Below are 25,598 nucleotides of genomic sequence, written 5' to 3'. Positions count from 1 at the left end.
TTAAAAATTATTTTATAGTTTTTAGTTTGATGTGCTTGAAAAGCGTGTTTTTTAGTTTTTTTAAACTATATTTATTAACTAAATAATCACTATAAGTGAAGAACATACGACTTTTACTTCAGATATGAATACACCGCAGTTTTAATCATCTACCTTAAAGGCACACGGCATCCGAAGTTCTCCGTGACCTGTATATATATTAAGATAGATAAATACAAGAATATCATTGGAACTTGGAAGAAAATACAAACAAACGGTCTTTGTTTATCTGACTTATGACCCATCGTATGATAACGCATATAACTATTTCCAAGTAACTTCTACCGATTAACACTTTTAATTTATAAATAATCAATTAGGTTTTTAATTAATATGTTAATAAAGCAGAATAGAAAATCTTAATAGTTTAAATCGAGTTGAATCAGGCATGTGCTCTTTCTAATTTTGAACTGACTCAGGTAACGGTTGTCCATTCGCAGTGTAATTTTTGTCATCGTTAGATTATTTGAAAACTTCATAATTCAAAGTCTCATTAGGACTGGGCAACAAGCACTTAAATAATCTTATTGTTTCAGAATACAATTATGTATAGTCGTGGTCTGCAGTTATGCTGTATGTGCAAAACAGATGACGGATATCGAGGCCCTTGCATCAGCTCCAACGAGGTGCACCTACGAATATGCATTTGACATGTATGGAGCACATTGTGCTGGACTCAGATTGAACAAAATACCGAGTCTCAGAGGTGGAATTGAGGTAGATATTTCACAGAGTAAACCATTTTAAGGTCGACGATAAAAAAATTACATTTTTTTATTTGATTATTTGTATTTCATTAGTATATATTATGCGATAATTACTATTACACAGATTGGTACATATGTTATAAAAATCATTGCTTTATAGTTTCTCCTTAGAGTGGCGAGATCATAAATACATAAAACGTCTTCAAAAATTATTGTTCTACATTCATATAGTTTTCACCATTTTTATTCTTGCATTTTTCCTCCTTTTCCGAGATTAAGTTTGAAATTAGGTATTTACTGCGCGTTAGTAACAATATTAAGAACCTAATTATTGAAAGAAGTTCATAATCTATCTTTTCAACAATAATAATTTGTGTATTCTATGTGTAATCACTATTTTCCGTTGCGATAAAGAAGTGTATTGTTTTAAATCATAATACGAATATGGACTATGTGCTGTGGATGATATCTACTGAAAAACTTTATCTTATCATAATCATTTAATTGAATTCAACAAGATATTCAGGTACTTGCCTATGTTTGCACAATTCAATATTTCATATCTTTCAATAATTTATTCTTATTTTTAATTGACTTCAAAAAAGGGCGGAGGTTTTCATTTCGACTGTATTTTTTTTGTTTGTTATCTCATAACTTTTTACCCTTTTTTGAACCGATGTGAATGATCCTTTTTTTTTATTTGAAAGCTGGTACCTTCCCTGTTGCCCCTTTTAGATTTGGTGTAGTTCTGACGCGTGAATTTGAAGTTTAGTTTTTTGTTAAAATAATTCACTGTATAGTACACTACATAGTACAGTACACAGCACTGTATTAACCTAATTTCATTCCCGAGCTCCATCATTCATGAGACTTTATGATAAGTGCCCCTATTTATTATTCCACAAAAAACATGGAAATAGCATTTATATAACATAACATACAACTTTAAAACAAATACCTAACATTAAAATTTATAATCACAAATTCATTTTTTTTTTCAGATTCTCGACTTCAGTGACAATAAACTGCAAGAAATTCACGACGACACATTGTCTTCGTACAGCAGTATCAAATTCCTTTATTTGTCTGAAAATCAAATTTACTCCATTGAAGAAAATGCTTTCTTTTACTTATCTAATCTCCAAACCTTAGATCTGTCTAAAAATGTAATCTTGGCTTTGCCCGAATCCATTTTCCATTTATCATCTTTACGAAAGTTGTACTTAAATGGAAATCCTTTACTGCATTTGCATTTTAGCAATCTTAAATTGAGCAGACCTATTCAGGCTCCAATTGAGCTTTTGGATATATCAGAGTGTAAAATTAAAGTATTGCCAGAATGGGGAATTCTACCACAATTAATTTTATACAACATCTCAAATAATCCATTAACGTCTATAGACGCATTACACTTTAGCTCTATGTGTAAGTTATCTAAAGTCGATCTTACAAAATCCATAGACAATTTAAAGCTGTGCGACATGAGAATGACAATAACTTGGTTTCAAGAAAAAAAGGTCTATTTCCAGTTGGAAGACTACAGTAAATTAAATTCTAGAGGTAAGGAACGTGCCGTCGTTAATAATGTAGAGACATATAAAATTTAATAGGGTATTATTAATTGTTTTTATGTTTTCTTCTAGAATTCGAGAGCTGTCGCAAGGAGGAAATACCGGCAAATCTAAACGCAACTTACCATGAATGTCGCAGTTTGTATAGACAGGTAAGTTTGCAATAATAATTACTATTTTAAATAATTTCAAAATTTCTTCACCGTTTACTGTGATATTATTAAAACAGAAAATGACCATATTAGTCATTTAATTATTTAGTTTCCTTCCTTAGAGTGCAACGATTCAATTGTATTGCTTTGCATTTCAATTGATAGTCTTTTAACATTAATCAAATTTCAAAATGTATCCTTAGTAGTGGTATTTATTTTTACTCAAATAAAATTTTATATTTTCAGGAACAAAGTATCAGAACATCCCGTCGAACATGGCTAACTATAGGTGGTGGGTTAGCGGGTTTCCTTGTTGGATTTGTGTTACTGTTATACGTTATGCATCGACATAATGTAACACAGACGAAACGAGCCGAGAAAGAAACTAAGAAAATCCCACCAGATGGCGATAGGCAAGCGTCTGCCGTTCTACTGAATAATGTAGCATAAACAATATTTTCTAATACTGCATGCAAACTTAGTTACATTTTTATGGTTTATAATTACTACACCACATTATTATATCATACCATATCACGTGAAGAGATGCTTTATCAATCAATCAATCAATCAAAAACTCTTTATTGTGCACCTTTACAAGAAGAGTAAAAAACAGGATATAAATAACAACATAATATTAACATGAAGAGCACAACAGGCGGCTTTATATAATATATTGTTACGGTTTCAAAGATATTCGGAAAAGAAGTGCTATATTTTTGAACTATTCTTATTAAATTCCATTGATAAGAATTAAATATTTTGCCTAAATACGAAGGAAAACAATGAAACGCGAATTTTAAACCTTTACTTAAACAATTTTCAAAAACTCACGAAACGTTTTCGAAAAATGTTCAAGTTACTACCTAATTCACATTATTCGATTAAGAATCATTAAACTGTTTTAATATTTTGAGGCTTTTGAAGGCTGACTAGTTTGTACTACAAGTAATCATAATATTAATGTTGTATGTTAATGTTTGAATGAGGCAATTATTGACTACATGAGTTTATGTTTTCTGTAAATTGTTTGTTATTAAAATACATTTCTGTATAATTATATAAAGATGGAATCTCTAGCCATGTTAAGATGATGTGATCACATAATAATGTAAAAAACAAATAAGAAAAAAAAAGTACCAACTTCAATGTAATATAGGTACTTGTAGATTTTTTGACAATTGAATAATCGTACCTAATATTAAGCTGAAATAAAAAAAATACGCAGAATAGATTTTAATTGATTATTTCTTTGATATTTGTTATTTAAAAAATATTTAGGTATTTTTACTGTGTATGACACGTATAAAAATAAGTTGATTTACCTATAAATAAAGAAAAGTCACAACATAACGTAGTCAATAAACATTGTTAGTTTTTAAATTTTTATTATAAAATAAAAGGCAAATTATACATGAGTGAACGTATCACGATTTTCTGGTGTATTATTGGATAATGAATATTGAATATTAAAAGAATTATACAATGTCCCGTAATTAGGAGATCTTATAGACTGCCTCTTCAATTGGGTTAATTTTTAAACATTGAGTAATGCGTACATATACATATATCTTGTTTTAATTAATAAGTTTATTCTTATTATGATTAAATTAGGTATATTTTAACGTAAAAAATGAGGAGTTAATTTTATTTATTAATTTGGCTTATTGTTTGATAAAATAATGGATTAATGTTATAGTACCAATGCAAAATACAGCTTCTTTTACGGGATCCTGTATCTACCTCTAATTTTGCTAATTGCCAAAGAGGAGATATCTGTGTGCCTTACCTATGTATGTTATGCCAAAGATATTAGTATTAAGACAATTCGATTTTAATACACAGTTATAAAAACTATTTACATGCTTTACTCACGTGTATTTTACCAGGTACGTTTTACTAAATTCTGTGATACCTAAAATTTTAACAATAATTAAATTTATTTTATATAATGGCGCATTTTATTTTAACATCCACGATTAATGCAAAACTGCCAATAACAAGTTGATTTACGATTTCGATTTTATACAACACTATGTACCTAATGTGTATATTGTTTTTTGTTGTTTAGAACCGAACAGAAATAAAATAAAGCATTCACACTTTAATATAATCAACGAATTAGCAGTCTCGGCAATCTGCCTGCTCTGTGGGTCCAATAAACTTTGCAGCATTATGTTTTAAATACACTTACTCCCTTCCACGCCCGGTGAAGATTAAAAACGATGCATCACGTGCGGTTTTCTCAAATAGATACAACATTGGGGCCTTGAAGAAATAGCATATTCGTCATTAAAATGCCGGCAAAGCATCTGTAACACTATTTTAGGCATTATAAAGTACGCTTAGCTCATGTAGTCCCAAGAGAGATCTCTCTTTATGTTCCTACATAATATCCCTATGCTTCCATGAAGGCATGGATTGAGTCCTTCAATTTAATGAACTGAGAGCCCAAATTGAAAAAAAAAAAACGTTTGTTGTATTGCGCCAATAATTACGTGTTTGATTATTGTATAGATTTTAAAGTTCGGGAGCGTGATTGTGTCAAAGTCGTTTTCTTAATTTCTTTGACTCGACTTGTAAGCGACTCATCTAATGAGAATAAAGTTAGCCCACAGAGTTTACTGAAGTAGCCACGAGTACCATGGCGCTATCCAAGCTTCATCGAAAAATATCTATCGATATCTAGGTTTGCCGCGTCAAAAGGAAGTATTTCTTTAGCAAGGAAAGGAAATATTTCTATAACAAGGAAGCTACATCACCGCCAACTTTCATCAAAATCAAACAATATATTGTTATCAACTTTCTCTTTCATAAATAAGTAGGAAGGATATAAAATCATTCGTACAAGGACAGTTAAATAAAAGACACGTTATGCAAAAAGAATTATATTTAAATGAAATAAAACAAACCAAACTAAAAATCGCAAGTTAAATATGGAGCATCAAATGCTAAACACTGATTTTTCTAATGAACGTGAATTTTCCAAGGCATTCAAATTGCGTGTAAAAGATAATAAAAATAACTTTGAGTTAATACGAGCAGCTGTTCCCTCAGATGGCAAATTCAAGGTTCCTCGTCTACATTCTTCAAGGAAACTTTCTGAATGCCAGCTTCAGGGTAATTCCGTTGATTGTTGTCCAAGATTTGGGTATCGTGACATTTATCTCAAGTGTCCTTTTTCTCGCTATCGTTAACCGCTTTCACTGTGGGCACATCTTTCTCCTTCGCCAGACGCTGTTTGCTGAACTTGCCCATGCCCGGCTGGTATATAACGAGGCTTGGACGATCCTGGTGTGAAAGTGCTTTTTATTACTTACATCCATGAAATTGGTGATAGTTAGATTATTTAGCTTTAATGAGCTTTAAATAAAATATAAATTTAACAATAATATTTCAATTAAATGGGTTAAACTTAAACTTAAAAAGGGAAGTGGTTGGTGAAAAAATGGACGTTGTTTTATTGTAGAGGCAAAAATCTCAATTTCATTTGCATTTTCGTAAATATTTAACGGATGTAACTGTAAATGATTTAAATTACAAATGTTATTAAAAAAATTATCATACCTTGTTTCTGATTCTTCTTTCCGTGCGGCGATCTGTGCTTTCACTTTTTTCTTTCTCTTCTGAATCTTCCCTTTCAATGGACTTGCTTCTATCTTCTAGCGATTTTTGCTTTTGCAACATCGACTTCTCTTTTGAGGTGAAATCGCCAGGCTCTAAGCTATTTCTTCTTACTTTAGTGTCATTAGAGTCTTCACATTTATATTCCTTGATAGATATATCTTCATTGGAACTTTTAGTATGTTTTGCATTCAGATCTTCTCCTTTAGATTTGCTTTCGAGTAATTTCGTCAAGTCATCTGTTTTCACGTGTGGCAATTGAGTAAATGGTTTAATATCATCATGATTTAATGTTTTCGGTTTTGTCTCTGATATCATTTTACTTATTGTATTTTGTTTCTCTGATTTTCCATCTGCAAGTTTGATTCTTTCCTTTCTGGTATCACTATACTTTTTACTCTTCTGTTCCCGGGGTGAGTCCAAAACTTTGTCATATTTATCTTTTTTATAGTCAACATCATCGAAATTATCGTCATCTTTACCATAACTCCCTTTCTTATCATTATCAAATTTTTTCTTCCTATCGACTACGTTGCTAGACACTATTTTACGATCTTTATAAGATCGAGATTCATATATCGATCCATCGTCATCTTTGTAATCATTAGGTTTTTCCTTGTCCCAATCTCTGGATTGAATTTTTTTCACGTCATTGTCCAAAAGATCTTCTTCCTTTAAAATTAATAGAATGTATGATTAAAATTTTATGTTTATGCTTTATGCTATTACCCGTACAAAAATATTACATTTATACACCTAGAGAAAATGCTTAAACAAAATGCTACCACAATTCCTTGCTGAAATTTTTTTCTGACTCCAATCTAAAATCTGACTACGCCCCGGCAGAAATTTAAAACCTATCTATATAGTTTAATGAAAAGATCTAATTAATATGAGCATATTAAAACAGTACATGTTTAATGATATTGAAAATGACGATTCTACATACAGAAACACTATATAGTAGTCCAATAATTTTAGACAGAACCTTAAGAAAAGCGTCACCACAAGATTTTTGACTACCCTCTATTGCTTCCTGTTTATCATTAACTTTTGCAGAAGTCAGAGTAAATGTATTATGTGTTTTCATAGTAAGAGCTGGAAATTGGGAGTCCCAATCGGAATCTGTGCTAATTAAATCTTCAGACCCATGATTTGCTTTCAAATCAGTTGCTTCAGACTTTATTACAGTCCTACTTTTTGTTTTATGGTAAATTCTTTGTTCTCCATACCACGTGCAATGTTTACTATATTTATTGTTAAGAAAATCACTTTTATCATGGTAGCCTTCATCTTCAGAAAGATCACCATATTTCTATTACAACAAAAATATAGCTTAGAATAAAATGATAGATATTAAATATAATATTATTATTAAAATTGTAATGTCTATATAATAGATAGTGGTTCTTTTGTTCGCAGTAATAAATTAAACTGATATAAAATACATATTATGTCATATTCAATGACTAACATATTTATAAGCCACTCATGGGTTATAAAAATCAGGACAATCAGGAATCAGATTGATGATCACTATGAAGTTTCATGTACTTACTTTGATGGATATATCTTTAGATTTTCTTTCAATCCTCATCTTCCTCTTATCATTTTCTCTCCTGCGTCGTTCATCTCTACCTCGCTTGTCCTGTTTACGAGCAGCCAAATATTCCAACAATGGGGTAGTTTGAACTTTTTTGTCATTGCCTGTAATCACACTTAGTTTATTAAGAAAGTTTGTGAGTACCGTGAACACCCTATTATAACAAAATATATAATATATATAATAAAATAAATGTATTAAATTATTCTGTTATATACTTGGATACTTTCATTCAACTTCACATTTCAAGAAATAAAAAAAAAATTAAGTCTCTATTTAATCTCCAACAAAATCGATGTTCTGATACTACAATGCATAAGGTATATAATTGGGATCAACTGTAATTACTAGAGATCTGGATCAAATTCGCATATTTTTTGGAAAGAACAATACTTTATTTATCTGTATCTTACATGTGAGTGTAAAATTAACTTTATTTGAAAATTCATGTAATATATAATTGTAACTTGTGTAAAAATCTGATGTATGTATGAATATATACTTACTATCATTAACGGGATAGGAATATTCAAGCTTAGGCTGATTGTCAGTTTCCTGTTCCTTGGTAAGATTTTCCAAGAATTCTTGGTAAATGGGGTCACTTTCGAGAGTTCCACATTTTGGATCTTTCTTCTTTTTTTTCTTAGGGATTCTTTGAAATGGTGCATATTCCACAATTCCCACATATTCTACACCTATATCATACAAAATAATTAATATAATCCAGATGCAAGTATTTACTGCCTATATAGATAAGAAAACAACAGATCAGACCAGACATTTGGATTGTTGAGATATTTTGAGCTTTTTTTTTAATGTATTCACTTCACATAGTAACACATTGTACAGCTTACCTTTTTCATCTAAAAACACGTAGCCATCAAATTTATCTCTAAAGAGATAAATATCTTCAACATTTACGAAATTTATGTAGGCCCTTGAGTAAACATTGTTACCAAGTGAGGGGTCAGGTTTAGAAAAGTAGAAATAGTCATGTTCAGGTATTGGCGACACTTGCTCGAGAAATGCTTCTTCAGTCATAGTAGATGGCAATCGTCGTAAAATTATCTGAAGTAAAAACAATAATAATAATAACGGCACTCAATAGGAGAAAAACACAACTGTTTTATCATTGTCAAGTTACTTTTGTCAGAGGTCGATGAGGTTTTGCCTTTTTATCTTTATTTTTGTTAACAAATGTTTTGCTGCCTGAATCCGAATGAGAGTCTTTCGCATCTTGATCTTCGGTCATTTTTGGTCTTTAATTAAAATCTTTTGTATTAACAACATAACATATTATTATCTAAAATTATGAACCATCGCGATGACGTTAATAGTGCGTGTTTACAATTTGACACATTGACATTTGTTGATACGATCAGTCAGTCTCACGCACAGATTGAAATAGTTTTTTTTATTAAGAGAAGAAGAAAAAACAGTTTTTTTTTTCTCTTTGTGACAAGAAAATATATCTATTTGCCAGTGTCAATAAGAAATGGTAGCATATATACTATAGTCCCTATGCACATTCCATAGAATACCTATTTACTACTTACTTATATAGTACCTATCCAATAATCCAAATATTTTGAGTGTTTTCACTACGCAAAAATATATACACAAGAAGAGGGAGTGAGAAAACTTAGTTAAATTCGAACTAACCGAGAGAGAAAGAGACCAGAGAATGAATTATGATTTTCTTTATCATTGTTTTTTCAAGTAATATATAGCTTCCTAGGCTGTTTTACGTGACAGTTCATTAGGGCATTTTGTGTTAAAAATAAAAATGCAATAGAAATACAGTTACGATATCAAATTAAGGTTTATAAAAATTTTAATTTACCGTTTATTAAGCATTGATTACTGAAAGTAAAATGCTTTTTTGAATATATTTCACAACGCCTGTATTAAACTAATTTCTAAATTAAGGGTTAGTCATATTAAAAAACAATCAAAATAGTTTGAGTTTTAAAATACAAAATAAATATTTTATGATTACCCTCAAAGGAAACCACGAGAGGAATAATTGGAAGGTACAGATAATATTATACGGTGCAAGGCATTATAAGGTGAAATCACTTTTCACAATTTTCTTACGCCAATTGAGTACTGAGTGTATTGACCAAAATTGACATTTGACACTTGACAGAAGTGTAAAGGTTATGAAGTGCTGTTTACTATTTGGGAATTATTTTATAATATTTATTATACCCACTAAAAGCAACATAAAGGAATAATTCATTTCACAATGTCTAGTTGGATAATGTTAAGTAGGCAACTGAAGCAAACTAAAAGGGTGTTCTCTCATAATCTCTGTACGACATCCAGGGTCTTAAATGTTGACAATGTTGAAAAAAATGCAACACCTGAAAAGGTTGGGGGATTTGCAAAAGCTTTTGAGAAACAGAGCCATATATTGGAAGAGGACAGCACGCCGACACCTACCTTTGCGTCGCTTCTTCGAAATTCAAAACTAGTTGATGTAAGTTCACAAATATCCCCCTTATTTTTTCCCTTATAAGAAATTTAATATATTCCTTTAGTGCTAATGAATTTATAAATTGTCGACTAGACCATCTTTAACATGTTATTCAAAAAAGAGTGGAAAAAAATTGTAATTGTATTTTATGATTTTCTTCTTAGCTTGGAGATCCAGTTGGCAAAATAGTTATAGGTAAAATATTTCATGTAGTGGAAGATGATTTATACATTGACTTTGGTTGGAAGTTCCACTGTGTTTGCACCAGACCAACCTCCAGAGGTCAGGAATATGTCCGAGGAGCAAGAGTGAGGGTCCAAATTAAAGACCTTGAGCTGTCATCTAGGTTTCTTGGTTCAAGCACCGATCTCACACTATTAGAAGCTGACTGCAAATTGCTTGGTATTGTATCATCCCCAATTCGTTCAAGCAGTGAAAAAGATAAGTAGTATCCATATTGTTTTATAGTTAATAAAAATTAGTAATAAATGTTAGTAAGTGTGAATTTTGTTTTCTTCTATATTTATACTAAAGGTGAAAAGATTGAAACCATTTTTAGTTTCACAAGAATGTGTACACAGATTTTTTCATATCTTATCAAAATAATCTTAAAAAAAAAATGTCATCACCATCAAACTCATCTTTAAATGGTTGCTTTGTTTGTTTGATGACTGAATGACTGAATATCAATTAGTTATAGGCTAGGTTATTAATTTACCACACATTAACTTAAATTGCTATCTTTATAGCTTTATAAGTAATTATTTTTTCCTTTTTATTAATGTACTTCTTTTACAAATGTATTATCTTGTTTGAAGTCTTCCTTTTAAAAATATGTTTCAAATATACTCAGAATTTTACTTTTAATCTTAACAAGGTCCATTGAGCTTTCTCCTTGTGAAAGAAATTTCAGTTTTTGAGTTCACTCACTACAGACAAAGATAAAAAGTCTAATTTTTTCTTTATATATGTGGATGTAGATAATGGTTCTAGGTAAAAAAAAATATACTATAATATAAGTATAGTATACTACAAATATAATATAAGAAACTATCTGTTTCTTACTAAATATATTTTTTTTATCTGCCATATTTGAAATAAAACTAAATTTATTCATCTTAACAGTTTTAATTGACATACTTACTTGAACAACATACATGTTATGAAATGTAACATTTCTTCTTAAAATATTATTGTCATATTCGAGATAGAATCTGTGTTGTATGTTATAACAATACAATAAGTGCAAAATTAATTAAAATCACCAAAATTTCACAAGCATATTATGCAATAAACATGTATTTGATTAAAAAATAGTTTTTAAATGCAATCTTTAATACTTTCAGCAAACTTATTGATATTAACCGCAAATTACCATTAATACATCTCAATCCAATGTGCATAGATAATGTATCACAAGATGGCATTTATTTTTCTTTATAATTAATAGTTACGAAATGTAGATTTAGTCAAAATAATATTTGTTATTGATATTTATATAATGAGCTCACATAAAACTTTGTCTTTAAACAGCTTAAAAATATGAACAATAAAATAACACTTAAATAAAATTGATCACAGCCTTAAAATTAAGTAATTGCAGTACCACATTATCATATTTAGATGATTAATCTGTTTATTACATTAATTAATCACCTTTCTCATACACAAGAAAGTAGTCCTACAGTTATTTTTATTATATAACACCTACAAACCTAGAAGCTACAGAGTGTCTTTATATATATGAATTTCCATCTATAATGTCTACATAAACAAACCAGAATACAAGTTCATTAATGATCAAATTTTGTAAAATCTATCTACTAACATTTGTTGTAAAGTATTAATTGTCAATAGAGCTGATTTCATGAAGATTTAATCCTTCAAACTAGAGTATATTTAAGCTCTCTATACCACTGTAAGTAGGAATAATTTCTTAGGGCGCAAAGTGTATATTATCTTATTTGTTGAAATTTTATAGAACTGTACACATTGAAACATATCTTATGCAGAGTCTACCACCACACGCACCAATTCCTTTGGCTCTTTGTACAAATGTTTAATTTACTTTATCTCCATTTCTGGTAACAATATCCTGAATGCTTGGATCCTTCACTGCGTCATCAGCTTGTGGCTGCACGTCTAGTATATCGTCAACTGTAGAAGGAGAAGGTTGAGATTCTACACCAAGTGGATGTGTGCGTTCCCATTCCTTTAGATATTGAACGACTGCGGCATGTCCGAAAGTTTCTGCTTCATTTAGTGGACGACTTCCCCAACGGTCTTGGGGATCATGAGGAACGTTGCACTGGGCAAGTAGAAACTCTACACAACTAAGGTGACCTTCCGCTGCAGCGAGATGTAATGCTGTTCTGCCATCATAATCCGATAGTGTCATATCCATTCCAGAAAGATGGTGCCTGTACACAGATTTAATATAATTAAAGCCCAATATAGTTAAAGATCCTACTGCTAACTAGAAAAGCTTTTGTCAAAAGCAGTAGCGAAATTATTGCGCTTAACATTGTATGTCGTATGTGAATAAAAACGATACAAGAATAAATACAAAGTCAATGTAATGTAGAACATGAAATTTTAAATTGAAATGCATGTATATACATTATACAAGTACCAAGAATGAGATATACATAGAAAATTTTGATAGCATATTATTTATAATTGCTGCAAAAGTATGATAGTGAGTTCAAAAGAAAGATATGAATAATTATGACAGTGACTAAATGTTCCAAGCACTTGGAATTTTACTTGTTATGGTAATAAGTTATTCTTTTTCTGGAGTGTTGGGCACTGGCGCGGGTAGGTTAGATTCATCAGAAGGATTGCTGACAAATACATAAAAATTACATAAAGAGTGTACATTCATTTGTAACCAATTTAAGGTATTCAATTAATAGTTACCTCCTCAGTGCACTTAAGTCACCACTAGCTGAAGAGAATAGAAGATTGACAATGCTCAGTCCAGTAGATTCAAATTTATATCTGCGTGGATCCTTCTTGTGACTTGCATAACGAATATTATCATATTTATGGAAATTGAAACGCTTAATTAACTCCTAAAACAAAAGTTCAATGATAGTTATCATAGAATCACTTTTCATTCTGAAAAAAATAAATTATTGTCACTTTATATACCTCACAAAATTGCAAACCTCTGCAGCTATTGCCCAGAGGATCTAATGGTGGAGACCATGTGCATATACCCATCACATTTGGCACAACGATAAGCATTGCTCCTGAAACTCCAGATTTCGCAGGCAGGCCAACTTTGAATGCAAATTGTCCTGAATAGTCGTACATTCCACAGCTATGCATTAAGGAGAGCACGTTCCGAACGGAATCAGGTCGCAGAACTTTTTCGTCAGTTATAGGACATATACCCCCGTTTGCTAGTGTTGCAGCCATAATGGACATTATGTCGCAATTAGCCTCCATGGAACAGCACTGAAAAATCAAACATAGTTTAGATCTATTTCTTCATTTGCATTATTTTTAAATGATTGCTCAGATTTAATAGGTTTAAGTAATGATTTATTATTTTATTTGTAAAAATGTTGCGTAATTTCCCTTACAAAATATAGAAAAGAGTAAAACGACAGCTGCGTACCTGAAAATAGAAATCCATACATTCACGCAGATTTGTTTTCTCCGGGTAACATTTATGTTCTCTCATGTAAAATCCCAAAGCATAGTTACGATCGGCAGCCTCGCGTTCTGACAAAAATACCGCATTATTGAAACCCAACACTTCGTTCCCAGCGAGGCGACTGAAGAATGACATAACATAGTCAAATTTCTCGGCCAAGGTCATTTCCGGCTTGTCCAAAGTTTTCAGCAACGAACATACTAAAATTGCTCCAGCGTTGATCATTGGGTTGTGTGGCTTCACTATGAAATACAATAATTTGGGATTAGTAGAGTATTTTGAGGTATTTAGCTAATTTTTCATAACATATTCATATTTATAAAATTGTTCATATCATATTATTGAACATATTGTTATGCAGAGAATTTATTACTAACTATTATAATCCAAAACGAGTTCATTGAAATTGCGGCCGCTGGGCTCCGTGCCAATGTACTGATGTACGACGTCAGGTCCTAGAGTCTCGAGTGCCATTGCATACGTTAACGGCTTGCTACAAGATTGTAGAGTGAACGGCACATTTACGTCACCTGTGGAAAGCAAATAGGTTATTCAGAAACTCTTTTGTTTGAAAACTTAACAAACCTAAACAAACATACCTATTGAAAACCGCTGACCATCGATCGTGCAAATACTGACGCCCCAATTATCAGGATTGGCTCTAGCTAACTGCGGAATATAACTTGCCACTTTTCCATCTGTTATACTTTTCGCAGACCAATACATTTCTTCTATGTCTTTGATAAAGTCCTGGAAGTCGGGAATCACAAACTGGCTTCTAAATGCTCTTGTGATTAAAACTATATTCGGCGAGATTACTTCTTTAAAGGTCTTTCTGTCCAGTTTAAGCGTTTCAGGAGAGCCTCCTTCAAAGTTTGACTCTTTATGAACTTTGTACAAATTGTGCATGACTTCTTTCACACGAGGGTCATTCTTTCTGATTCCGGTTGTTCTTAGGGCCTATTAAAAAATTTGTTGTCTTAATTGTATAACCTTCTTTAAAAAAAGAAAATAAAAAATATTGATATTCAACGAGAAAATGCAGATAAATAAGAATCTTACGGCCAAAAACTTTCCAACAGGAAGGAGCCCCGAATCTTCATTTTTGAACATATCAAACAGTACATCATCAGCATTTTTATGTGATCCCTCCCGCACTCTGTAATTGTTTATAGGTATAAATCTATCTACCATGGATTTGATCATAATAAAGCTTACAAATAAAAATATATCTAACTACTAGTTCGTTACTTTATAAAAATATCTCCTAGCTGTAACTGTGTAAATATACGGCGTACCTAATATTTATCGTTACGATCTAATCAGTTTAAATATTATCATAAATCATTGGACATGTGACGTAGGCGGGTGTGTCTGTAACGTAGAATTAGAAGTCAACATCACCTGATTAGTTCATTTGGCTCGTGATCAAAATATTTTCGAAAATAATGAGTAATGTGACGTTCTATTTTTTGCAATAACAATTCTTTCATTAACCTCATTCCGTTCAATGCTACATAAAAAATAAGCTATGCAGTTTCGGTATCGGTAAGTAAATACTCTAGTACCCAAAACTGTCTATACTTAAAAAAATAATTTTTAAATTACAGGTACTCAAAAGCCACACGTACATTTCATAATACCTTTATTTTGTGTTAGTATTTCAAATAAAAAAGCGCTGATTTGTGTGATGTGATGTGACGCGTAATACCTAAACCTATGAAAAATCCAGTAACCTAGTGTAGTAACTGATGTTATCTGTGAACTATCTAAAACCTGAATATGATGAACTCCTCTATTTGATGATCATTTATTCTATATTTAATTGAACTGTAAAAGTCTTAAAGAATAATATTTTCTCGTCTATTGATTTGTAATAACTAAAAATAAACTACAAATACGTAAGTAAAATTATATAAACCATGAGTTGACACTACACTTTACTAGGAAATGGCATGTTTAAATAAATATTTATTAAAAGTAAATATCAACAAATTCAAAGGATTACTACTACGTCTTGCTATCTACTTATATACAATTATTTTAAAGCAAAGCTGGCACTGAAAATGCTGAATCAAGCAAAGGAATACTTCATAAAATTCTAGCATGCGTCACTCGTACTCACGCTGGGTCTAAGTTGTGCACGAATGAGAAGTATCTGCACCATGGAATTATAAAATAAAATGTTAACGTTACCATTGATTTATTATGTTATAAATTGCCCCTAGTATCATACGTATATTGTAAGTAGTTTCAACTCTAATCTGGGTATATCGAAAAGTTAACAAGGTTGACATGTTAAATATCGTAGTCCGTTTTAATAAAATATACTGTTAGGAGTTAAGAGTAACAGAAATTAGTACGTGACAATGAAAAATATGAGATTTTTTGTTGAAACTAGGCCAACCATTCTTAATAATGTCTTTCCCTTTAAACTTTCTGCAAAACTTTATGCATCTCATATAAATAATACAATTGGATTCCCGAATTTTTACGGTTCCCTATATAAAAATGTATTCATAATTTTCACACTTTAATTTCGATGAATAGATGTGGATTATAATAGATTCGATTTGTAATGATTTGGTAAGCTGGGCATTTTAAATGTCAGGGGTGAACCCGGTAGGGTAGGTATAGACGACCGGCGCCACCAACACATTATTACGTTCACTTGTAATATGAGATCAATAGAAGTTGATGATGGATCATTAATGACAATTTATTTCCAATAAAATGGCTTCGAGTGTTTCTAAACTATCGTTTCTGTTATTGATGTGTATATAATATCTACTAACCTTGTGTCGATGGATTGTGCAGCGTAGAAGCTCGGTGCAGAATTCCTCCATTTCTGAAAAGAGAAAAGTTTTTTTTTTGAATGCCGGGTCTTACGATGAAGGTTAGATATAGTTCAGATGAAGTGAATTGAAGTATGATAGAAACATATAGGACACTCACAGGTCTTTCAATAACATATACGGGTCTCACTTGGCTATAGTTACGGTAGCAGATACACGATGTCTGTTGTTTCAGTAATGGTTTTGTGGCTACAGCGATTCTGCGGAGCTGACGAGTATTCATGGCGAATGTCGGTGTCGAAAAATGTGGAGCAGTCGCGCGGTTAGGTCGTATACAACGCGCAGGCGTCAACTAAAGTCGCTTCCCCGTCGACGCGCGGTACTAGCTTATCTAATATGATCTTTATTTACACTGTGACGCGGTTTTACGTGAAATTCAAATATTGAAATAAGCAATTTAGACTGTGCATTTGTTTCTATAGTTATTTAATATATATGATTTTCAATACACACGACACGAACAGTTGATACTTACGTATCAATAATAATGTGGTACTCATACCACTCATGGATATAATGGTCTTAAATGTTATCGTCTGTTAAATATTGTTATGGTTATAAGACATTCAATGATAACAATTTTAATTGGTATAAAAAAGTTATAAACTAAAAATCAACATAATTCGATAGATACTACTTCGAATAATAAGCTACCTAGTACAACAGGCATGTCACGTAGATTTTTACAAAATCGACGAATGTTATTCGATTTAATAAGAGAATTAGTGGGAGTAAATCGATAAGTCTTGGTACCCTAGTGTATGTACCTATTCCGGGTGCTCTTGTCTTTTTAACCCCAGATGCAAAATATGGGGTGTTTTAAGTTTGAGCTGAAGGTAATTTTGGTATTTGATTATTCGTTACGTGCCAGTGTAATTGTTAAATCGCAAGAATAGAGTCGGGATTTAAATAAATATTTAATTTTTCACTGACACATAATATGATAATAGAATTTGAATGAAATTAGTAATGTTTTTCGTTTTTTATGAGGAATATAAAGTAAAAAGAAAAATACATAGGTAATATTGCAGTATATATCAGAGTGCATTTATAATATTATTATATCTATGCTTGGCTAGGCTATCCGTGCTTTTCACCCTTAGATGTACTTAAAATCTTATATACAAAATTCTCTTGTCGCAATGCTCGTTCCCATACTCCTCCAAAACGGCTAGACCTTTGCTTATGAAATTTTGTGTGCATACCCGGTAGGTCTGAGAATCAGCCAACATCTATTTTTTATATCCTTGCCGGGTCAGTAAGTAATAAATAAAATTTTGACGTTAGTAAGTAATATGATTCCATTCTGTTTTTATTATTATGATCGAATAGATTATTATTATCACTAGATTTTTTGCGAGCGAGACATACAACGATGACTGTGTAAAAACTTGTTAAGATTTATTATTTTGTGACTTTAAAACGCAAATTCAAGCTATTCATTTGTCATTGTATTTAAACTTGAAAATGGACTCTTCAAATTATTTTATCCATATACTTTAGTATACCGATGTATCTATTTACTGTTAACCTGAGTAGGTAGGTAAACAGCGAAACAGACGTAAAATGTTATTGGTCCGTTTAAGAGATACCATCAATTATTCAGCAATAGGTTTCCTCAAAGCATATTATTTCCTGTTACCAATTTCTCGAAATTATGTGTTGTTCGGTCTTCTTTTGTTATAAACATAAGTCAAAAGCACAAGTTCAATCATTTAAAGCTAGCGAAAATTAGTACGAAAACTGACATAAGATTTATCTTTTATTATTAAACTACATTGATGGATACTGCTAGATTTAAATATTCTTATTGCAATAAAAGTACTGTCAAAATTTTTATTATTGCGTACGTTTTTCCTTATAAACATGAAATTTGCGTTAATAAATGAAAAATCTAATTAAAAGCAATACCTCGAAATCACCATCGGAAGCCATTACGAAGTCTTCAAAACTGCACTTGGAAATATAACGCATGCGTAAAACTGTTTACTTTGAAATTTTTAACACGTGCGCAAGAGTACTGAATTCAGCTTTATACACACTACGCCGATTTACTGAGCAGTGGTTTCAGACACACGCCTTTAAATATAGGACTTCATGGAGTGCCAAGATCGAGACATTTGTTGTTCGGTTCTATTTATAGCTTCATACATGTTTGATATGTTGTTTAACAATATTTTCATTTATAGGTTGCGGGGTGCTGTACAATGTGCATTACTACATGTTGGTTACGTGAGTCAATGGGCTTTTATTAGGACGTTGATTGTGAAAATAAAAAAATATTATGTATGTATACTTTTATCAATTATTCCTTCCCTTCCTATAATTTCTTTCCCTTCCACCATTTAAAATAAATTCTTGAACTATCGTGATATTTTGATAAACTTCAGGTACACAGGTTTGGAATTTCTTAACACTAAATCAGCTGAAAACTCTAGATCCTTGATCGTAGTCACTGATACAACTCTAAAGTTCCTTAGTATTGCGGACAGCGCCGATTTCAATTCCATCATTGCAAACTTTTGACCTGAAAATTATAATGTCGTTGGTACCTTTAGGGGTGTTTCAAAACGTTTTATAATAAGAATTAGAATTTTCCTGCCAATATCCATTCAAGCTAACTACGCAGGACATTGTAGTGGACAATCAAGCGCACAATCACAAATGCACAATCTAATCCGTCGTTCTTATATACGGATAGTATTTACCAAAGGTCGGGAAGATCGGGAAGAAGGAAGAAGGCCGGGAGATTTGGCGGTAGGACATCTTACCGCCAAATCTCTTTGATGACAATATTTTTGCACAAATATTGTCATCTATATATATCATATATATATCATCCATCTAAACGGAGTATTTCAATGTTTTAGTTTTATATTAACTTGTATTTAAAAAAAATCTATTAAGTCTTCGAAAAGATTTTTTTTTTGTAGGCAGCAAAGAAGCTGAGTGTAAACTGTAAGCGCAGGATAAAACCTTCATATATAATTACATATGCAGGGTTTTATCCCGAAAAAAAAAAACGAGGTGTTGCGTCTTAAAAAATTAAATAAAACCTATGTTCGTGTAGGGAGACTTTTCTGAAATAAAATGTTGACGAGATACATCTAAAGGTATAAGCATATATAAAGATTCAAACTAATTTGTTAAATCGTACGCTCTTAACGGAAGTTTGTTCATTTGGCTAGCTACTTGCTAATGTATTTTTTTACTATTTGTACACATTTCATGTCATTCATGCTTACCGATACAATTTCTCGGACCAGCGCTAAAAGGAATGTAGGCGTAATTGTGACGTTTAGCGCAATTTTCTGGTAAAAATCTATCAGGATCAAATTTCAGAGCATCTTTGTAGAGGCTCTCTTGGCGGTGAAGATCGAATATATGTATGTGACACATTGTTCCTTGAGGCACGGTGTAATTGCCTGAAAATATAAGTTGCGAGTATGTTTTATACAAAAATAAATTACATTAATATTTTTACATATAACGACTATTAGTCCAGTTGTTTGGCTCTAAAATGGGTATATATGTACCTGGAAAGGTAAGCGGGAGTTTTCAAAGTGGGTGATTTTATAGATTTTGAGTTTCTTTTGTCGAATTTTACTTTTCCCTCTCATATCTGTACCGCTGGTGTACCCATATTTCTAAAAAAGCGTTATAAAACCGTATTGTGTCTATATCTGTTCTCCGAATCGTTTAACGGAGTAATTATTGTTGGCAAAATAAACTCTATTTTTTCCATCGATTTGTATTTCAACCTTTCGTAAAGTCTATAGTTACGGCGTATGAAAGTCGCAAATGTTACTTAATACGCGGTTCACGGGATACCCTTCACCACGCGACCTCTTATACCCACACTATTATTCATTTAGTTAGCACTGAACACATATCTTTTTGAGAAATTTTGAAAGAATAGAAAATTTGATCACGAGGCGCGATTCGAACCCGCGAAAGGAAAAACGTATACAACTATTATATGATGCAGTTATATGTATAATTGAGCTAATCTAAGTTACAGCTTGTTTATTCAATTATAATGTCAGTTCTAAGAAAAATTATTTAATCAAGTGATCAACATTTGGCGTTTATTTCATACTTGCTTTTGTCCGCGGCTTCGCACGCGTTAATTCGGAGTAGTTAAATAGATATTATTATACATATAAACCTTCGTCTTGAATCACTGTATCTATTAAAAAAAACCCTATCAAAATCCTATGTGCAGTTTTAAAGATTTAAGCATACGTAGTAACATAATGACAGAGGAAGCGACTTTGTTTTATACTAACTAGTGATTAGGTGTTTTAATATATATGTAGTAATTGAGGAATAATTATTTCATAATGATTTACATAACTAAACCAACTTTAGTCAGCTAAACCCCAAAATGTTTGTGTCATGTCTATCACAAGTTTTATTAACCGGCGTACACAAAAACAACCGAGATTTTTTTATTTTTTTTACTCAATACCTCCGTATGTTTTCAACCGACTGGTTTTTTGTGTTTGTTAGGCATTTTGTGTCATTAGGTCCAGTTTTAGAAACTGAAGTGACGCCTCCCTCCCCAGAAAACCCAGTAACTTATTTATGTACAAAAGGTTTTTAGTTCAACTTCGACCAACAATACCATACGACATTGTAGTTGATAATAACGTTAAATAAAACTGTGTGGAATAGTACTTTAATTAATATTCCTAGTTGCAGTTTTAAGAATAAATGATACGCAGTAACTTACTAATTACAACATATATAATCATAAAAAAACTAGTATTATTACGTCTCATTATTTTTCTTCCAATCGATAGAACCAAGCGGAGTAAGAATACGAGTATAATCAGTCAAACGCGCAGTGATTTTTTAAATAGTACGAATGAACAACTGACTTAATGATTGCATTTTTACTTACTTAATTTCGCTGTTTCAGTCAAACTGCGACTAATGAAGGGAACCGGGGGAAACAATCTAAGTGCTTCTTTTATGCACATTTCTAGATATGTCATCATAGCCATGTCATCTGAAGTGGCCGCTCGACTACTGTCATTAAATATGCCTTTTAATTCCTCTACGACCCGATCCTTCAAGCGTTATATATAATTAGTGAGATAATTGTATACGACGGATAAATTATGCGTAGAGCGTAATGATAAGTTGTTGGGACTTCGTTTATAATAGGGGTTATCGTTTTACTCCATTCATTTTAATACAACGATCTTTAATTGGGATAAAGTTAGCAATATTTGGGTGGTTTTTAAAACAAAAAACAATTTACTTACTTGTATTATAGGATTATCAGCCAGTGCTAATAAACAGAAGGTCAAACCAGCAGCAGTTGTATCATGCCCCTTAAAAATAGATAACGAAATTAGAACAGAATCGGGAATAATATGAAACAAATAATCTCAAATCTTGGATGAATTCTCAATTTTTGTGGGAATATTTTCACCATAAAACATAATTAATGGTTTATTACTTATGTGGAAGTTTCCCTACATGCCTAAATCATATAATTTGTTTTGGTTTTGCTTAGTTTGTGACTAAATTGCGTTTAATGGAATGTCTGGAATGTTTATTTACTTAAAATGTTTGTGAACTTACTCAACAGATAGACATTACAAATACAAAAAATAAACAACAATTAAGTGCTATAAAATCATACTTCAAACATGAAGGTATCAACTTCTTCTTGTATACCGAGGTCGTCTATCAATCCTTCGTTTTCTGCTGAAATTAATAAATCCAACATTGCTGCCTTTTTCTTTTTCTTGTCGTAGAGTTCATCTGAGCTGTCTCCGTTGTCATTATATTCTTCAATATTTTTGTTTTTCATGTATTCCTTTCTCTTACTAATTACTTTTTTACTAAAGTTATGTATGATCGATATAAAACGTAATTGTTTAATTCCATCTGGAGTTAAATTATAAATAAAATCCGAGTAAAGATGAAGTGATACAAAACGGTTTATTAATAAATTTATAGTATCATAAACTGCGCTTTTATATGTACTGCCAACATCGGGTTCATCTTTATCAAGCTGTACTCCCATAGCAGTTTCTGTACAAATATAAATATAATAAGATTGAGTTTTCGGGATTTTATACAAATAAAATAAGAAAAAAAATCATACCACAAATGGATTCGAGGGTATATTCTGAAAGCAGAGGTACTACGTCGATAGCCTTTCCCTCCGCTCTTTCTAAAGTTGTGATGAGTTTCTGACTGTTATGTTCAAGAATAGGAAAGTATTTACGTAGCACGTGAAAATGAAATGCTGTAGTTAATATTTTTCTACGCTCCTGCCACTTCGCCCCTGAAAAATTAATTTGCATTTTAATAAGGAATAAATAAAAATATAAATAATCACGATTAGGAGTCAATTATAATTTATATACTAACCTTTACTTACCAACAAACCATCTTTAAGCCAGGGTTTCAAAAATTTATATATAATACTTTTTTCGTGATGTTTCATACTACATGTTACAACCTGTAAAGTATAAATTGTACAGGATTTTCGAAATCGTAACATTCGTTAAAACATTTTTGAGAATACTCACCTCAACATCCTCAGGATTATAAATAGAGACTGCGGCAATTTTAAAAGCGTAAAATCGGTAAATTCCGTTAAAATTTGCCGCCCATGTCCTTGCCAACTGAAATAAATGCACTAAAATATTCGATTAAGGTAATATTGGAGCTTCAAAATAATCAAGTTGAGAAACATATAAATACAAGTATTAATTACCAGGAGATGTAATTATAAAATCCAGTGCGTTACCCACAAGAAAAGTATCCTTAGCACCAGGTATTTTTTTAATAATTTTAGCAATTTCATTGTGATTTAATTTATAATCAACAAAATACAAAAACACAATAAATATAACTAAATACAGTAACAACATTTTTAATGTCCGTCTTTATTGAATGCGTGTTAAAGTATCAAGTTTGGAATAAGTTCTGCTGTACATAGAAGGAGCAAGATAATTTCTGTTAAGATACGCGGATACGTCATATTATTGGAGCGTTTCTTTTAAATAGGTATTGTTTATGACGGTCGTTTTATAGTAGAACTATATTTAAAAACAAACCTCAATTTACTCGGAATGATATTAATAATAATACAGTTCTAAGAGTGTAGCGATTACACATTTTTTCAATGATTTTAATTACGACATTTTACATTTATGACAAAATGCGATAAATGCAAAGGTCAAAGGGCATATTGATCAAATGGCATTTGACCCAGGGCGTAGACAAACAAATTTGGGCATTTTGTGCCGATTATCTCTGCAATGTGTTGAACAATGAGAATTATCTCATTGTTATACTAGAAAGAAGAGTCTTAAAAACATTGTTTAAAGGAAGCCATAGTTAATAGTAGTAATATACTATATACTAAGAAATATAATGTGCAAGGTGTCCATGGTGAAAATGTAAATATTCTCTGAGAATTTATTGACATTAAATATGTTTCTCAACTTAGCTTAATTTAGAGTCTTAGTGAAAGATAGAAAGGGAGATTAAAAATGCTTATTGTGTTTCATTATTAACGATGAAAGGAAATATTATTATGTTAAATATGCATTTTCTCTTAGAATCAAAAGTTCAACAATATAAATAAAATACATTTGCGTCTTGTAAAAAAGTTTCATGAACCGGGTCTATTCTGAACTCCGGAATATGCTAAATAACGTGTGAAATAACGTTATTTATCATATTCCGGAGTTCAGGTTTTTATATTGATTCGAAATAATTCATTGAATTGGTTAAAACACAAGATTCGTGAATTTTCATCGCTGGGTCGCAGCATAGACAATCCTACACAAAAACTTTATAACTTTAGTTATCATCGTCATCAGCCCACTGCTGTGGCACAGGCCTCTTATAAAGGTTCAGGCCATGATGCTCCACGCTGGCCAAGGATTGGGAGATGTCACACGCCGTCGAATTTTTTATTCATAGCCCTGCCGGTTTCTTTCAATGGTTTCCTTCGTAGTTTTTAAGAATCCAGAAATTGAAAAATCTATTTCTAACCTACACGCTCACTTGATCATAACAACTTCGACTTATCGATTTTAAGTCCGAAGTCCATTCAACTCATATTTCAGTAGCTATAATTTTAGTACGTACCTATAGTTTTTATAGATAATAATAGATATAAATAAAAGAAAGTCGTGTTTGTTACAGAACACGATGGATTTTATTGAGCTTCGGATGGGTTTAGATATTGTTTATTCATTTTTATAATTTTATATCTATAATCTAGCAATTTACAAACTCATTAAATTCTTTTCTCGAACTTGACATAGATGGGATCCTTTGAACGTAATATGAAATCAGTGATGATTGATATATCCTGTGGTTTTGTTACAGGCAAAACCCTGTAGCGTCGTAACACTGTTGATAAAGCTAATTTCATCTCCATCATAGCGAATTTTTGCCCTGAAAATTTATAAAATACATGTTGTTTTTAATTAATTATTAATATACGATAAATTGAAACGAATAGGTTAAGACCTAGTATAATGACAGACAATGCTAAGCCCACATCTAAATACCATTACCATATCTTTTTAGGTAAACTTTTAAAAAGTTTCCTTCACATACAATTCCATTTTCTAATAAAAAAAAACCCCTTCTAAGGTTTCTTCCAATTTCTCATTTGTCATACTTTTAAAAAAATATACCTATACAATTTCTGGGTCCAGCACTAAATGGTATGTAACCATATTGATGCCAGGTTGGTTCCTCCAAAAACCTTTCGGGTCTATACACTAATGGCGCCACAAATTGATCGCCGTTCAGATGTAATTCACGGATGAGTATTGTAAAGTCCGTTCCAGCTGGACATTCATAGTTGCCTAAAACAAAAAAAAATAAAATAATAAAAGTTTTAAAAAATTTACT

At 31.5% G+C, this 25,598-nt stretch overlaps 5 protein-coding genes across 9 annotated transcripts in view; 2 read left to right on the top strand and 3 right to left on the bottom strand.

The window, feature by feature from the left end:
- Window positions 1–4,421, top strand: part of LOC119829766 (toll-like receptor 2) — a 10,912-nt gene extending 6,491 nt beyond the window's left edge. The window contains exons 2-6 of one of the 2 annotated variants that reach the window (XM_038352469.1): window positions 576–756; window positions 1,748–2,306; window positions 2,390–2,469; window positions 2,716–3,017; window positions 3,131–4,421. In XM_038352469.1, the coding sequence (XP_038208397.1) occupies window positions 576–756; window positions 1,748–2,306; window positions 2,390–2,469; window positions 2,716–2,919 (1,024 nt within the window). In that variant the 3' untranslated portion in view covers window positions 2,920–3,017; window positions 3,131–4,421. Of the gene's footprint in view, window positions 1–575; window positions 757–1,747; window positions 2,307–2,389; window positions 2,470–2,715; window positions 3,025–3,130 lie in introns of both variants that reach the window. The other variant, XM_038352468.1, reaches the window with a different exon arrangement.
- Window positions 4,422–5,341: 920 nt separating this feature from the next.
- LOC119829648 (regulator of nonsense transcripts 3B) lies at window positions 5,342–9,061 on the bottom strand. The gene is made up of 6 exons (XM_038352263.1): window positions 8,841–9,061; window positions 8,551–8,764; window positions 8,203–8,391; window positions 7,652–7,800; window positions 6,037–6,765; window positions 5,342–5,760 (listed from the first exon to the last, which is right to left on the bottom strand). Exons 1-6 carry the CDS (start codon window positions 8,946–8,948, stop codon window positions 5,638–5,640), a joined length of 1,512 nt encoding a protein of 503 aa, XP_038208191.1. The 5' UTR covers window positions 8,949–9,061; the 3' UTR covers window positions 5,342–5,637.
- A 759-nt stretch (window positions 9,062–9,820) lies between these two features.
- Window positions 9,821–10,677, top strand: LOC119829480 (28S ribosomal protein S28, mitochondrial). The gene is made up of 2 exons (XM_038352002.1): window positions 9,821–10,178; window positions 10,340–10,677. The coding sequence occupies exons 1-2, from the start codon at window positions 9,945–9,947 to the stop codon at window positions 10,622–10,624; spliced, it is 519 nt and encodes a 172-aa protein (XP_038207930.1). The 5' UTR covers window positions 9,821–9,944; the 3' UTR covers window positions 10,625–10,677.
- Window positions 10,678–11,287: 610 nt separating this feature from the next.
- Window positions 11,288–18,777, bottom strand: LOC119829748 (glutaminase liver isoform, mitochondrial). Of its 4 annotated transcripts, none has more exons than XM_038352412.1 (10): window positions 18,606–18,777; window positions 16,635–16,687; window positions 15,965–15,997; window positions 14,902–14,998; window positions 14,439–14,799; window positions 14,217–14,369; window positions 13,801–14,081; window positions 13,329–13,637; window positions 13,095–13,249; window positions 11,288–12,595 (listed from the first exon to the last, which is right to left on the bottom strand). In XM_038352412.1, the coding sequence occupies exons 1-10, from the start codon at window positions 18,666–18,668 to the stop codon at window positions 12,235–12,237; spliced, it is 1,866 nt and encodes a 621-aa protein (XP_038208340.1). In that variant the 5' UTR covers window positions 18,669–18,777; the 3' UTR covers window positions 11,288–12,234. The 4 variants fall into 4 exon arrangements, with proteins under 4 accessions (XP_038208340.1, XP_038208338.1, XP_038208342.1 ...); XM_038352410.1 differs by lacking the exon at window positions 18,606–18,777 and adding an exon at window positions 16,795–17,030; XM_038352414.1 differs by lacking the exon at window positions 15,965–15,997.
- A 272-nt stretch (window positions 18,778–19,049) lies between these two features.
- LOC119829345 overlaps window positions 19,050–25,598 on the bottom strand; it is a 29,662-nt gene continuing 23,113 nt past the window's right edge. Inside the window, exons 18-28 of the mRNA XM_038351815.1 lie at window positions 25,379–25,552; window positions 24,980–25,133; window positions 23,437–23,606; window positions 23,249–23,358; window positions 23,088–23,178; window positions 22,819–23,001; window positions 22,351–22,745; window positions 21,968–22,036; window positions 21,601–21,769; window positions 19,940–20,119; window positions 19,050–19,221 (exon numbers count right to left, since the gene is read on the bottom strand). Coding sequence (XP_038207743.1) covers window positions 19,058–19,221; window positions 19,940–20,119; window positions 21,601–21,769; window positions 21,968–22,036; window positions 22,351–22,745; window positions 22,819–23,001; window positions 23,088–23,178; window positions 23,249–23,358; window positions 23,437–23,606; window positions 24,980–25,133; window positions 25,379–25,552 — 1,859 coding nt within the window. The 3' untranslated portion in view covers window positions 19,050–19,057. The remainder of the gene's footprint in view (window positions 19,222–19,939; window positions 20,120–21,600; window positions 21,770–21,967; window positions 22,037–22,350; window positions 22,746–22,818; window positions 23,002–23,087; window positions 23,179–23,248; window positions 23,359–23,436; window positions 23,607–24,979; window positions 25,134–25,378; window positions 25,553–25,598) is intronic.

Source organism: Zerene cesonia, chromosome 10, assembly GCF_012273895.1.
Source record: "Zerene cesonia ecotype Mississippi chromosome 10, Zerene_cesonia_1.1, whole genome shotgun sequence".
Taxonomy (NCBI): domain Eukaryota; kingdom Metazoa; phylum Arthropoda; class Insecta; order Lepidoptera; family Pieridae; genus Zerene; species Zerene cesonia.
The sequence above is the reverse complement of the archived record's forward strand: the minus strand, read 5'-3'. Positions and strand labels throughout refer to the sequence as shown.